Source organism: Rhinatrema bivittatum, chromosome 4 (genome assembly GCF_901001135.1).
Source record: "Rhinatrema bivittatum chromosome 4, aRhiBiv1.1, whole genome shotgun sequence".
Taxonomy (NCBI): Eukaryota; Metazoa; Chordata; class Amphibia; order Gymnophiona; family Rhinatrematidae; genus Rhinatrema; species Rhinatrema bivittatum.
The window spans coordinates 300729467-300743272 of record NC_042618.1 but is presented as its reverse complement, the minus strand read 5'-3'; the positions used below and the strand labels follow the sequence as shown (position 1 = coordinate 300743272).

Here is a 13806-nt window from a genome sequence, read left to right as displayed (position 1 = left end):
CCTGATCTCTCTCATGCATACACACACAGGCTTCCCACTCCCATGTTCTCTTTCAGATATACAGGCTTCTCACTCCCATGCTGTATCTCACACACTCCCAGCTTTCTCACTCCCATGCTCACTCTTCACATGTACAGGCTTCTTATTCCCATAATCACTTTCTTTCTCTCTCTCACATACACGCAAACACACACCAGTCACCTGATCTCTCTCATGCATATACACACACACATAGGCTTCCCACTCTCATGTTCTCTTTCAGATAAACAGGCTTCTCACTCCCATGCTGTGTCTCACACACACACAGGTTTCTCACTCCCATGCCCACTCTTCACCTGCACAGGCTTCTCATTCCCATAATCACTTTCTCTCTCTCTCTCTCACACACACCCGTCACCTGATCTCTCTCATGCATACACACACACACAGGCTTCCCACTTCCATGTTCTGTCTTACATACACAGGCTTCTCCCTCCCATGCTGTGTCTCACACACACCCAGGTTCTCACTCCCATGCTCACTCTCTTCACATGCACAGGCTTCTCATTCCCATAATCACTTTCTCTGTTACACACACACACACCCAGTCTCTCTCTCATTTCCATGCTCGCTCTCCACGTGCACAGGGTTCTCATTCCCTGAATCACATTCTCTCTCTCACATTCACATACACACCAGTCACACCGTCACCTTACCAACCAGTCTCTCTCATATACATGCACACACACAGGCTTCCCACTCCCATGCTCTCTCTCACATAATCAGGCTTCTCACTCCCATGCTTTCTTTCACATACACCCCCACAACACCAGGCTTCTTACTCCCATGCTTTCTCACATACCCAGATTTCTCACTTCCATGCTTTTCTCTCTCTCTCTCTCTCTCACATACACACATCCCTGACTGTCTCACACTCTCACATACACATCAGTCATCTCCTTGAGCAGTCACTTTCATTGTCTCTCACATATACACATACATCAGCTCTCTGACCAGTTTCTCTCAATCACACACATACTCTCGATCAAATACATTCTCTCACTTACACACAGGCTCTCAATCACACACATTCTCTCACTTACACACAGGCTGGCTGGCTGCTTCTCTCTCTTTCTGTCACTCACTTCCTCTCCCCCCCCCCCCCAGCACAAACGGTAGCTGCTCCTCCAGCCCCCGCAGGCCAAGAAGGAAGAATTCCATCGATCGCGGGAGGCTCATGCTGCTCTCTCCTTTCCCTTCCGCTTTCTCCCCCAGAGCAGGAAGATCAGCTGCCTCTCCTGCTGCCACCGGACTCCTGCTATCTTCGGGCGTCCGAACTTCCTGTCGGGGGGGGGGGGGGGTAGCGGAAGTGCAGCGCACAACGTCCGCTTCCTCCCCCCCCCCAAGCAGGAAGATCGGCGGACCATACGGCCCGACGCCCAAAGATAGCAGGAGGCCGGTGGCAGCAGGAGAGGCAGCTGATCTTCCTGCATTGGGGGGAGGAAGCGGAAGCTGCACGCGGCGCTTCCGCTCCCCCACCCCAAGCAGGAAGATCGACGGACCATACGGCCCGACGCCCGAAGATAGCAGGAGAACGGGTGGCAGCAGGAGAGGCAGCTGATCTTCCTGCATTGGGGGGAGGAAGCGGAAGCTGCACGTGGCGCTTCCGCTCCCCCCCCGAACAGGAAGGTCGGTTGGCCATACGGCCGCAGCAGCGCTTCCCCATGTGTGCCGTGATGGCGCGCGAGGCGTGGGTTCTCTTGCGGCACGGCCTTTCTTCTTCCTGCGCACCACTTCCTGTTCCGGGTCCGGGGGGGGGGGGGGGGATGCAGGCGCGGGAAGAAGAAAAGGCCAGCCGCGGATGCCACAGCTTTTTTTTTTTTTTTGCACCGCTGCCGTTCCCGCTGGGCTTGAACGTGCTGATAGCCCGGCGGCAACGGCAGCAGGGAGGAACGAGCAGCGGGAGGGACCGGGAGCCACGCGACACACCTGCCGGTGCTTGGCGACACACTAGTGTGTCGCGACGCACCGGTTGAGAACCGCTGTACTAGAGGATTAAGGGAGATCGGCTTTCCATTCACTTGAGGCTGGTAAGCAGTGATAGCACTGCCTAATATGCACTTTCGCTGATGATGTATTGAGACCTGATGAGGAGAGTAAAAACAAGTACAGAAGCAGATCCTTGGGAATACATGTGAATGGGTCCAGAGGGCCTGCTTCACACCAACAGGAGGAGCGCTTCCATTTAAAGTCATTTGTCCCTCTAGTGGTTGGCTTCCTAGCCCAAATCACAATGTCCTCAACCTCCTTGGATACTGACAACAATTAAACTACTGAGCACTCAACATCCATGTCATCAAAGTAAGGGAGGGGAGGCTCAGGTGACATAGGCAACTCTCCTCCTGCATTAGTAAGGTTGGGTTGTAACCACAGGAATTGGAGGGCAGACTGACAACTTTATGTGGTAAGAGAACCACACCTCTCTGGGCTAAATTATAGTGATGAGAATGAGTTGTGGTCTATCCTTGAGTACCTTTGAATCCTCCTTCCCAACTAGTGAAAATGGAGAAAAAGCATACAGCAGATCTCCATCCCACTTTGGCAGAAAAGCATCCAGAATGCATCTGGATTTGCTTTGAAGAGTGAAACAAAATCTGTCAAATTTCCTGTTGCTGTCTGATGTGAAAAAGTAGATTGACAGTTGACCCAAAGGTCGAATAGCCTGTTTGCTACCCCTTGGTCCTTGTGGGGCGAAAAATTCTGCTGAGGCAATCCACCAATGTGATGGAGATTCCATGAAGGTAAGTTGCCTGAAGGAAAGCCCTGTGACTGAGCCCACTGCCAAATTCTCTGAGATTCCTGGACCCATGCTCTCTTGCTTGTTTACATAGAATATTGCTACTTGATTGTCAGTTTGGATCAGAATTCTCTTGGGTGGGTTTCCAAGTAGAGGTAAATTGCATTTGTTCTCGACTTTGCTGAGAACCCACATGTCTGTGGTTACTCTGGGACAATGGTTTATGTAAAGCCACAGCATTTCACCTACAAGAAAGGTTCTCCAGCATGGATACTGGGATCCTTATTATATTCCCATTGATCCAGTCTAAATCCCATCCCAAGTTTTGGCTGGGATAATGGCTATGGCTTTGGGGCCCTCTGTTGTCTAGGATGAGAGCAAGCACAGGAAAGCATCTCCTAGGTGAGCAGAAAGGTCTCCTTTGTGTCCCACTTGAAAATATTCTGGATGAGGAGGGCTGGTCAGGAGTGGCAATAGAGAGGGTCTGAAGCACAGCAAAATGGTCTTTCATTTGAGCCACTGCTTTCTTGACCTTATTTCCAAAAAGATTTTCCCCATTGCAAGGCATATCAATAAGTCTGTCTTGGACATCCTGTCTTATATCTGAGGCCAACAGCCAAGCACATCTGTGGGCACTAATACCCACTACTGAGATTCTCAATGCCATCTTAAAAACATCAAAGGTCAACTAGACCATGTGTTTCCCACACACTGTCCTTTGTCCACAGATGACTGAGGGAAATGCTCTAACAAAATCTTTATGACTTTCAGAATGTTTCAAATGTACTGGCTCATAAAGAGATGGTAAGAAGTTATGCGGGCATTAAGCATAATTCCTGGTAAACCTTTCTTCCAATAAGGTCAACAGTAAAGAAATCCTTCCCCGGGGGCACGGAGTGGGATCTAGACCTATTGACCTTTTGAGAGTGGATTCAACAACAGTCGACTGATGAGACTTTTGTTGCTTCATGAATTGAGGAGACTTCTGGATGCGAGATGCAAAGAAGGGAGTTTCACACATTCTCATCTGCATCTCCTGAAGAATCTCATGGATGGGTACTGCTACAATATCCTTAGAAGAAACCACATATAGGAGGATGTTAAGTATTTTGGCCCGGCATTGTTCCTCCTTTTGCACATTTTTAAAAAAATGTAATCTTCATTAATGATTTCATTTACAACTGATGAAATTCATAAGATCAAGTCCACATTATAAAGAAAAATAGGGGGAGGAATAGGTACACAATAAGAATTAACAATATTTATTGTAGTCTTAATTTTATATATCTTGACCTGTACGCTACTTAGGGCTATGGCATTAGCAGCCTATAAATACAATTAAATAAATAAATAAATAAATAAATAAATATAAAAGCAGCATCATAAGGCTGAGATTCTTAAATTCCAATTGAACTCTATGTCACAGAACACACATGGCCACTAACTTCATCTCCTCAATCACATTTTTTCACTCTTATCTGAAATAACATTCTCCATATATAACAGGAAAATAAACAGATTACTTTGAAACGTAACTAAACATCTACATGAAAATTTGAGAAAAAAGATTACTCCAAGAGCCAGCACTTTTTGTTTCAGTAAAAGAAATTGCTTGCGTTGAGCCTGAGTGGCTCACGAAACATCTGGAAATACTTGGATTTTCTGACAACAAAATAAAAAATCTTTACACTTAAAATATTTTAGAAACACTAAATCCCTGTCCTGTTCCACACAGAATGAAACTGTTACTGTTTTTGCAAATTTAATGGAATGGTATGGTTTTTGTCATTTTCATCATAAAACCGGAAAAGGAGAGGATCTTTGAAGGAGACCACCTTTCCTGTGGAGCAGAGAGGTCTCAGGGGACTCCTCCTGTTCAGAGAAGCCCCAGTTCCATAGTCATACTCCCAGGAATACTCAAGTCTGAGTCAGAATGGAAGGTTAGTGGTGTGGACTTAGCCCATAACCGGCTAGCAGACAAGACCTCAGTGATGACAACATTGTCTGTTGAGGTCTATATGATGTTGAACATCTGTGCTTTGGAGAAGCTTCAGTACCTGAAGCTGAAACCTCTTTTGGAAAGCAAGTTTTCTTACTGTAAACAGGGTTTTCCATAGATAACAGGATAAATTAGCCATTATATGTGGGTGATGTCATCTGATGACACCAAACAGACCTATCTCTCTCACTCAATAAAGTTTTATTACTGAGCATTCGTGGGAGCTCCCACATGTGCTATGAATCCCTCAATCGATTGTTGGGCTTAACTTTAGCTAGGCAGATGACTTTCAGCATAGCTAATTCATCTTGCTAACTACAGAAAACAACATTTACGGTAAGCAAATTTGCCGTCTCCATCAACATGCAGGGCTGAATTGGCCAGGATGCAAGAGGAGTCCCGAGCTCAGGGTTATATTTATTTATTTATTTATTTATTTAAAAATTTTTATATACCGACATTCATCCAGGATATCACATCGGTTCACAGTGTAACGCAAACATACGCCATGCATGGCGCTTTACATTGAACAAATAAAACATGTTAACAAGGGAATAAAGGGGTAAGAGAACATGGGATAAATTGCATTAAATATTAAACAAGAATTGCAATTATATACATAATTGCAATTATATAGTGGAGCAATTATATAGTGGAGCAATTATTATATACATAATTGCAATTATATAGTGGAGCACCTTGTGGAGAGTGGATTACTGAGTGAATGGGTTGCGCAAAACTGCTTGTCCAAAGCTATTGTTGCTTCTTGAGAGATTTTCCAAACAGTAATGGGTTGTGAAATTAGCAGTTTTGCAGATGTCTTCAATGGACAAGATTATTAGGAGAACAACTGGAATAGCCATGGCTCTTCCTTGGTGAGCTTTGGCAGAGTCTGTAATCTGAAGGCCAGCCAGGCCACAGCAACATGTAATACAGTCTGATAGCCAGTTAAACAATGTGCGTTTGGCAATAATTACTCCCAGTCTGATAGGATCATAGGAGAAGAAAAGTTGAGAAGCTTGATGATGTCCCAAGGCCCTTTTGCAGTCCAGTGAATGGAGGGGCCTTCTCCCCATTATGTGCATGAGGTCTTAGAAAGAATGTGGGCAACACAATTTAAATGAAATGCAGAAACAACTTTTGGCATAAACTTAGGGAGAATAATGAACCAATGCTTGTCAACTCTAGCTGAAGTAAGGGCGATTAGAAATACTACTTTCCAGGTAAGAAACTTTAAGGAAGCTAATGCCAACAGCTCGTAGGGAGGCTTCTTCAGTTATACCAAGATGATACTGAGATCCCATGGCCCTGGTGACTTTGCAACTGGAGGTCTCATATGCCACATACCCTTCATGAACCCATACCAGACGGTGGCTGGAGATCAAAATTCTATCCACTTGAGGGTGGGTAAGTGACAGTAGCAGAGAAGAACAAGTACTGAAGCAAATATTTTTGAGCATAGGCAAACAGTTTCAGGAAGCCTTTTTTCTTTTTTTTGGTTCAGCCATTTCTCCTTTCTCCTTTTTATTCCAGCTCAGTTGGAACCAATACTGGGATTCTGAAGCCATGAGCCTTCATTCACAATTATCTGGGAAGTTTTTCTTATTGCAGTAGACCCACCCTTCCACTGTTCCTAGTCTGGTCATTGCAACACCAGTCTGAGGCCAAGGTGTGAGAACCTATATCATGAACTCTAAATCTGGCCACCAGGCATCTGCCTTAAAAATGACCATGAATCCCCTCTCACCCCAGTCCCAGGAAGGAAAACACTGCCTATGCAACACCCACATCCACAGCCCCAGTTCATCTGGGATGTAGAGTACCCAATCCAGGAATCTAATTGGACAGCCTCTGCATAGCAATGTGTGACAGTGAGTCACCAAAGCGGCCCAAATTTTATATTCGAATCCCGCTTTGTCTCTGAAACTCTATGACAGTAACATTATTATTGTACGTGTCCAGCGTTGCTGTCAAAGCAATGCTAAAAGCGGTTGGGAGTGGGAAAGACATTATCATGCTCCTGGATGGGGTTTCAGGGATATGGGGGGGAATCATGATTTTCAAATATTGGGCGGGGGAGACCGGCTTTTTCAGCAGTAGCTCCCGCCTCTTTTCTAAAATTTGGTGGGTGAGGGCATGGAAAGGGATGAATTTAAACCCCAGAACTGACCAAATCCTTTTGAAATCTGACTTCTAATGTTGCATAACACCAGCAGCATACATACAGTGTTTTCCTTCTAATGTTGCATAACACCAGAAGCATACATACTATTTTGTAAGATTATTTACATGGTCATCAAGTTCCTACTCCAAAGATTTTGCAACCTGAATATGAGGTATGTGTGTGGGGGGTGGTTACATGACCTTCTCAAGGTCACAGAATAAGTGAAGAACAGAGGGATGGAACTAGGGTTTAAAGCTCATATCTACCTACATGGATACTTTACTCTCATCTTTTAACTAAATCAACATCATCAAGAACTCTTTGAGCCATCCTGGTTATTAAATTCATATCTGTAAGCACTCTAGGATATATACAAAACATGGGTGGCAAATTCTAGAATATATAGGGGATTAATGAAAACAATTGTGATTCCAGGCAATGCTCTGGTTTACCTAGCTATAAGCTAAACCAACTATTCTATGCAAAATGGAATATTCTGCCCCAGTTTTTGTTTTTTAACCTTGATTCAATGCATGCTAGGATATATGGGCCTGCTTTTCTTATTGAGAATAAAGGACTACAATTCCAGCATGTTTTAGAATAGAATGTGAAAAAACAGAGTTGAACAAAAAGTTCCAAACCTCATTGACTCATTTGGTTACTTTACGTGCCCTTAAGACCAAAGGACACCAAGTCACTAAGGGATGTGAAGATGTCAGGCTGATGAGAGTATCCTCTGTTGTACTGCTCTCTACCTCTGGAATCTTGTCTTGGTAAAAAAAAAATACATACTAGTGGTGACAAAGCTGGAAGCTGGTCAGAACTTGGTAGCCATTCAAAAACCTGCAACGTTTCTCCAGTATAATCAAAAAGACAATGTCACCATTGTGCTGTGACAGACGAGAATATCTGCTATGCTGAACTTTGCTTGCCATAGTTTTTTTTATACTACTGCATGGTGTTACAAATATTTAATCTGTTGTTTCTTTTTATAGCGCAGAAGGGAGGCTCTAAGCCCAGCAATCATGGCATGCCTGCTTGGATTACTCCAGAGGGACATTTCCAATTCAAAAATATAATGTAAAATAAAACCTTAATGTCACATAAAAATGTTAATGTAAAATAAAGCCATTACAGTGAGCTACACAGCAATGGTACACGAGATCATTTTTAATGTACTGGGAGAAATCTGCAAGGAAAACCAGTACAAAATGCCACTAGTTACAGTCTGACACAGTCCTCTTCAATTTGCATGTCACTGAACTTAGTGATACCCCTTCTGGGGTATCACTAAGAGAAATGACTTGAAAGTTTTAGGATTAATATTTCGGCAGAGAGATCGAGCAGGGTGTCTCCAGAAGAATAGTTGCACTGTATTTCTGTTTAATTATTTATTTAAAGTTTATATATCACTTATCAACATTGCTAAGCAATTTACAAAACAACATTCTCAAATCAATGTTAAACAAAACATCTTCATAAATCAGAAACTAAAACAAATAAGTTAAAAATCAACAATAATCAATAAGACAAAAATAGAATATAAAACACTGTCCAAATTGTTCTCTATATTTCACTAAGAAATCTAAAGCCTGCTGAAAACAATCTATGAAAAGGTGCACTAAAGCCTGCTCAAAACAGAAAAGCTTTCATCATCTTTCTAAAGGTTGTTTACTCTATTTCACTCTTTACTTGTTATGGAAGAGTATTATAGCATGTTGGTCCCTATATCTGGAACAGGCAATCACCCGACTCATAAATATGAGTCAAGAGATCGCTCGGTCTCATGATTTTCTAAGAAATTTAGAGCCTACTGAAAGCAATCTATATAAAGTGTGCACTAAAACAACACCTGACATTGCTCACCTTGATGGCCTGGCTGTAAGGGCCAATATTAGCAGGTGCCCAGTGCGAAATGCTCTGAACGTGCATGGTCAATCTTTCAGAATGAGAGGAGCCTGCAATCACTGCTGGATGCCAGTGTATGAGACAGTCCATGCGGAAAAAAATTCCATCAGGCAGCGGTATTTCCACACATACCCTGAAAACACAGAGCACAGCACATATTAGTCCATACATGAACCAAAGCACAAATAATCACATAAAAGAATGCTAGATTTATTTTAAAGGTGTAAATAAACATGCGGGCAAAGATAAATCAGTTGATATAATGTATTTGGATTTTCGGAAAGCATTTGACAAAGTCCCTCACGACAGAATCCTCAGGAAATTAGGAGGTTAAGGGATTAGAGGTAGTGTCCTATTGTGGACTGGTAACTGGATAAAAGACAGGAAACAAGATCAGGCAGTAGTAATATGCACATATCTTATTCATTGTGAGAGATGATTACAATACATCACGGATGTACTGAAAATCAAGATTGCTCTCATATAGTCAAGTTTTCCAAATGGAGAAAGGTTATTAATGGAGTGCGTCAGGGGTCCGTACTGGGACCTGTACTATTTAACATATTCATAAATAATCTGGAGAAAGGAACAAGAAGTGAGGTGACTAAATTTGCAGATGAGACAAAATTGTTTTGAGTCATTAAAACAGTGGATTGTGAAGAACTGCAGAAGGACCTTTAGAAACTAGGAAATTGGACTTCTAAATGGCAGAAGTAATTTAATATGGAGAACTGCAAAGTAATGTGTGTAGGGAAAAATAATCCCAAATACAGATACATGATGCTGGGGTCCGTGTTAGGAATCGCCACCCAGGAAAAGGACCTCAGATTCCTTGTGGACAATACCTTAAAATCTTCTCTCAGTGTGCAGCATCAGTTAAAAAGGCAAACAGCATGTTAAGGATTATTTGTTTATTTATTTATTTGGAAAAGAATAGAGAAAAAAACTGAGAATATCATAATGTCTTTCTATAGGTCCATGGTGCGACCGCACCGTGAGTACTGTGTGCAATTCTGGTCACCCTAACTGGTCGCCTCATCTCAAAAAAGACACGGCTGACATAGAAAAGATACAGAGAAGGAAGATAAAAATGATAACGGGACTATTCAGCCGCCAACATTTAACCAGATAAGACTCTACTTATTTGGCTAAGTAGTGCTGATCAGCTTCATTAGGGTTCCTTAGCTTGGAAAAGAGATGACTGAGAGGGGATATGATTGAAATTTATAAACTCATAAGTGGGATGTAAAAGGTACCCTTTGAAACAACATTAGGAGTAGGGGACACTGTGAAATTAGCAATTGGCAAATTTAAAACAAATTCTAGGAAGTAATTTTTTCACTCCTGCACATTCAAGCTATGGAATCTGTTGCCAAAGCAATAGATCAATTGGTCAAAGCAATGAATATAATGAAGTTCAAAAGAGGACTGGACAAATTCCTGAAGGAAAAGTCCATAAACAGTTATTAGTCAGGTAGCCTTGGGGATCTGACATGTACTTTTGATCGGGATTGGCCTCTGTCAGTTTCAGACTGTTTATAATTAATCAAAATTTGGATGTTTTCCAATCAGCTAGACCTTAATTGGTCAAAAACAGTAGCTATGCAGATTACTTATACTTCTCCTCCTTCATTCTGTTCTGGTTTAATTTTTGATGGAACCTTAGAGCCTTTTATCGATTCTGTTTCTAACTTAGGGCTTCATTTGGATTCTAATCTGACCAATGTTCCTCATATATGGAAGTTACTGAGTGCTGGATTCTTTAAGTTATGTTTGTTAAGAAACCTAAGATACTTATCATCTAATATGATTTCTGAAATGTAATACAAACATTTTTACTGACCATGACTGATTATGGAAATACTTTGCTTACTGGGCTCCAAAGTGTCATTTGAAAGCGATTCTGTTACTCCAAAATGCCGCTGCAAGACTAGTTATCCCTGTGCAAAGTGGTGAACATATTTCTCCATCCTTGATCCAACTACACTGGTTGCCAGTACAACAAAGAATTAAATTTAAAATCTTGATTCTTGTTTTAAGGTGGTTTCTGGGATTGGACTGGTTTAATTGTCAGAATTACTATCTGGGTTATTCTTCAAAATGTGTTAGGGTCTGAACAAGCGTTAAATGGGTCTAACGCATTTGATTAATATCACAATGCAAGTTAACATGCAAATTTTAAATCTGTTATGCAAATGGTTGGAATTAATGCAAATTGGGGTCTCCTATTGCTGAATGCAGATTAACGCACAGTAACGTGGGATTTAACGTCAGAAATAACTACACCTTTTCTTTTTGTGGTACAGGGGGAAAACACTTTATTGCGCGACTGTGGTCATTATTGCGGATCATGACTATTATCGCACGCAATAAAAAGAGTATTCTATCAGACACACCTACCAAGCCCTCATGGCCCAATAAAAACACCTGCTCTTACCATGCCTATCTTCCTAAACTCATACTGTTTGTGGCAAGTTTACTTGTTGGGGGATACTGGATGCTTCAGGAGGCTGCATGCAGACAACAACAGGAACAAAATCAAACACAGGAACAGCCAAGGGAAATTCCAACCCTTCCTAGGGAAGTCCCTGCACCAAAAGCTGAGCCACTGTTCAATGCTGCTCCCCCAAGGGGAGAAGCTAGCAGTTTGTAATACTCCGTAAGTGAAGTTAATGATCTGTGGTGGGTTGGCTTCCCACAGAGTGGCAGTCTGTATAATACCGCTCTAGTAATGTAAGGAATGAACACTTAAGGTAAACTGCTGAATCCCTGGGCCGATGGCAGATGACAGCGCCCCTAGGAGGATATCCTGAGAGGGACCACCGGCTAGGCTGGAGTATGGAGACAAACACACAGGTCGATCCAGTAACGTGCAGTTAAAGATTGCCCGTCTGTAACGTGCTGGGAGCGCACAATACAGACGAGTAAGGCCATCCAGCCATACAGTCTCCAGTTTCACGCGTCCTTAGCGCTTCCTAAAATAAACACCTAACCCTTTCCGCACCCAGCATGTAAATGAACGAAAAAGCTGTATAATGAAGGAATTAGCTATTCCACTCCGATACTGTAACGGGCGCTGATATTATCTCCTTAGGAACGCGCTGTTTTGCCGCGGCCTTAACCTGTTAGTTTACCGCCTCCCCCTAGTAGGAGTTAGGACTGTGTAACAAATCCATCGACACCGCTTAAGATACTCAAACACAATAAAACAATAAGCCTGGCACCTTCCTTGATGTAGTACGTCCCGGATGCCCCCCCCCCCCAGCGAGCCCGCCACTACCCCTTTCATCAGCTGCATCCACCCATTATGCCCCTCACGGGCATGTCCCGCTTCACAGAGCGCTCCCACTCAAATCCGTTCATGGGTATATACCCTTTCGCCCCCCTCACAGCGCCATGCTACCACTGCGACCCGGAGGAGGTGAGGCACAGCGGCGAAGACAGACGGGAGAGGAGAAAAAGCAGAGCCGAGCAAAGCAAAAGCGTGCAGCAAGCCGGCGAAATAGACCTGCGAGCAGAGGCAATAGCAGCGGTTCGGTAAGCCTGGCACCCTCCTTGATGTAGTACGTCCCGGATGCCCCCCCCCCCCCCAGCGCGCCCGCCACTACCCCTTTCATCAGCTGCATCAACTGCGACCCGGCAGTCCCATGAGGCCTACAAAAAAAAAAAATCCCCGGCTCCCGCGCCCCCGCACTGGCCCGCCGACTCTACCCCCCCCCCCCTCCCTCTCCTCCCGATCGGGCAGATAGGCGGCGGCGACGAAAACCAAAGCAATTTTTTTTTTTCAAAAAGCAACATCACACATTGCATAAAATAATTTCTCCAGCCTTAAAGCGTTCTCCGGACGAAGACGAAGATGGCCGCCTGCACGGGGAAAGCGTGCAATTGGCCGCTGAAGACGTGACCTCACGTCTTCAGCGGCCAATTGCACGCTTTCCCCCGTGCAGGTGGCCATCTTCGTCTTGAGCTACGATCGTGATGGCTTCAGAAAAGTAAGTTACTTTTGCGACTTACTTGACAGATCCCAAAAGTAAGTCGCTTTAAGGCTGGAGAAATTATTTTATGCAATGTGTGATGTTGCTTTTTGAAAAAAAAAAATTGCTTTGGTTTTCGTCGCCGCCGCCGCCTCCTTGCCCGATCGGGAGGGGGGGGGGGGGGGGGTAGAGTCGGCGGGCCAGTGCAGGGGCGCGGGAGCCGGGGATTTTTTTTTTTTTTTTTGTAGGCCTCACGGGACTGCCGGGTCGCAGTGGATGCAGCTGATGAAAGGGGGTAGTGGCGAGCGCGCTGGGGAGGGGGGGGCATCCGGGACGTACTACATCAAGGAGGGTGCCAGGCTTACCGAACCGCTGCTATTGCCTCTGCTCGCAGGTCTATTTCGCCGGCTTGCTGCACGCTTTCGCTTTGCTCGGCTCTGCTTTTTCTCCTCTCCCGTCTGTCTTCACCGCTGTGCCTCACCTCCTCCCGGAGCAAGGCTGCTTTCGCGCCCTGCTCCGGGAGGAGAGACACAGCGACGAAGCAACAAAGACTTTTCGTGTTTTTTTACACTTCCTGGTTCCTGTCATTCCAAATGCCATTTGAAATGACATTTGAAATGACAGGTACCGTCGCACCCTGGTTACTGTATAGGCGCTGTATTAAGCGCCTATACAGTAAAATGGGTTACGCGGCCATAACCCTTCCCTACCGCTTTAAAGCCGCGGCATGCATTTGCATGCGATTAGAGGAGAGTATCGGGGAGTTAGTGAAGAGAACTGTGGGTGCGGGGAGGAAGGGTGCGCCTGACACTGCCGCACTGTTTCTACCGCGGCCTTACTGGATCGACCTGACAGATAGTTCTTTATTAGACAGGAAGTAGAACCACCAGAGGTGGCAGTAGTGAGCTGATGTGCCCAGCAGGGCTGAAGTCCCTCAGATACTGGAATTGCGGTCTCTGGGTTGCTGAGCTGTAGAGAGAGACTA

General features: G+C 44.3%; 1 protein-coding gene across 2 annotated transcripts in view; it reads right to left on the bottom strand.

Moving 5' to 3' along the window:
- DPH6 (diphthamine biosynthesis 6) overlaps window positions 1-13806 on the bottom strand; it is an 844298-nt gene that overhangs the window by 293707 nt on the left and 536785 nt on the right. For both annotated transcript variants that reach the window (XM_029600211.1, XM_029600210.1), the window contains one exon: window positions 8806-8980. In XM_029600211.1, the coding sequence (XP_029456071.1) occupies window positions 8806-8980 (175 nt within the window). The remainder of the gene's footprint in view (window positions 1-8805; window positions 8981-13806) is intronic.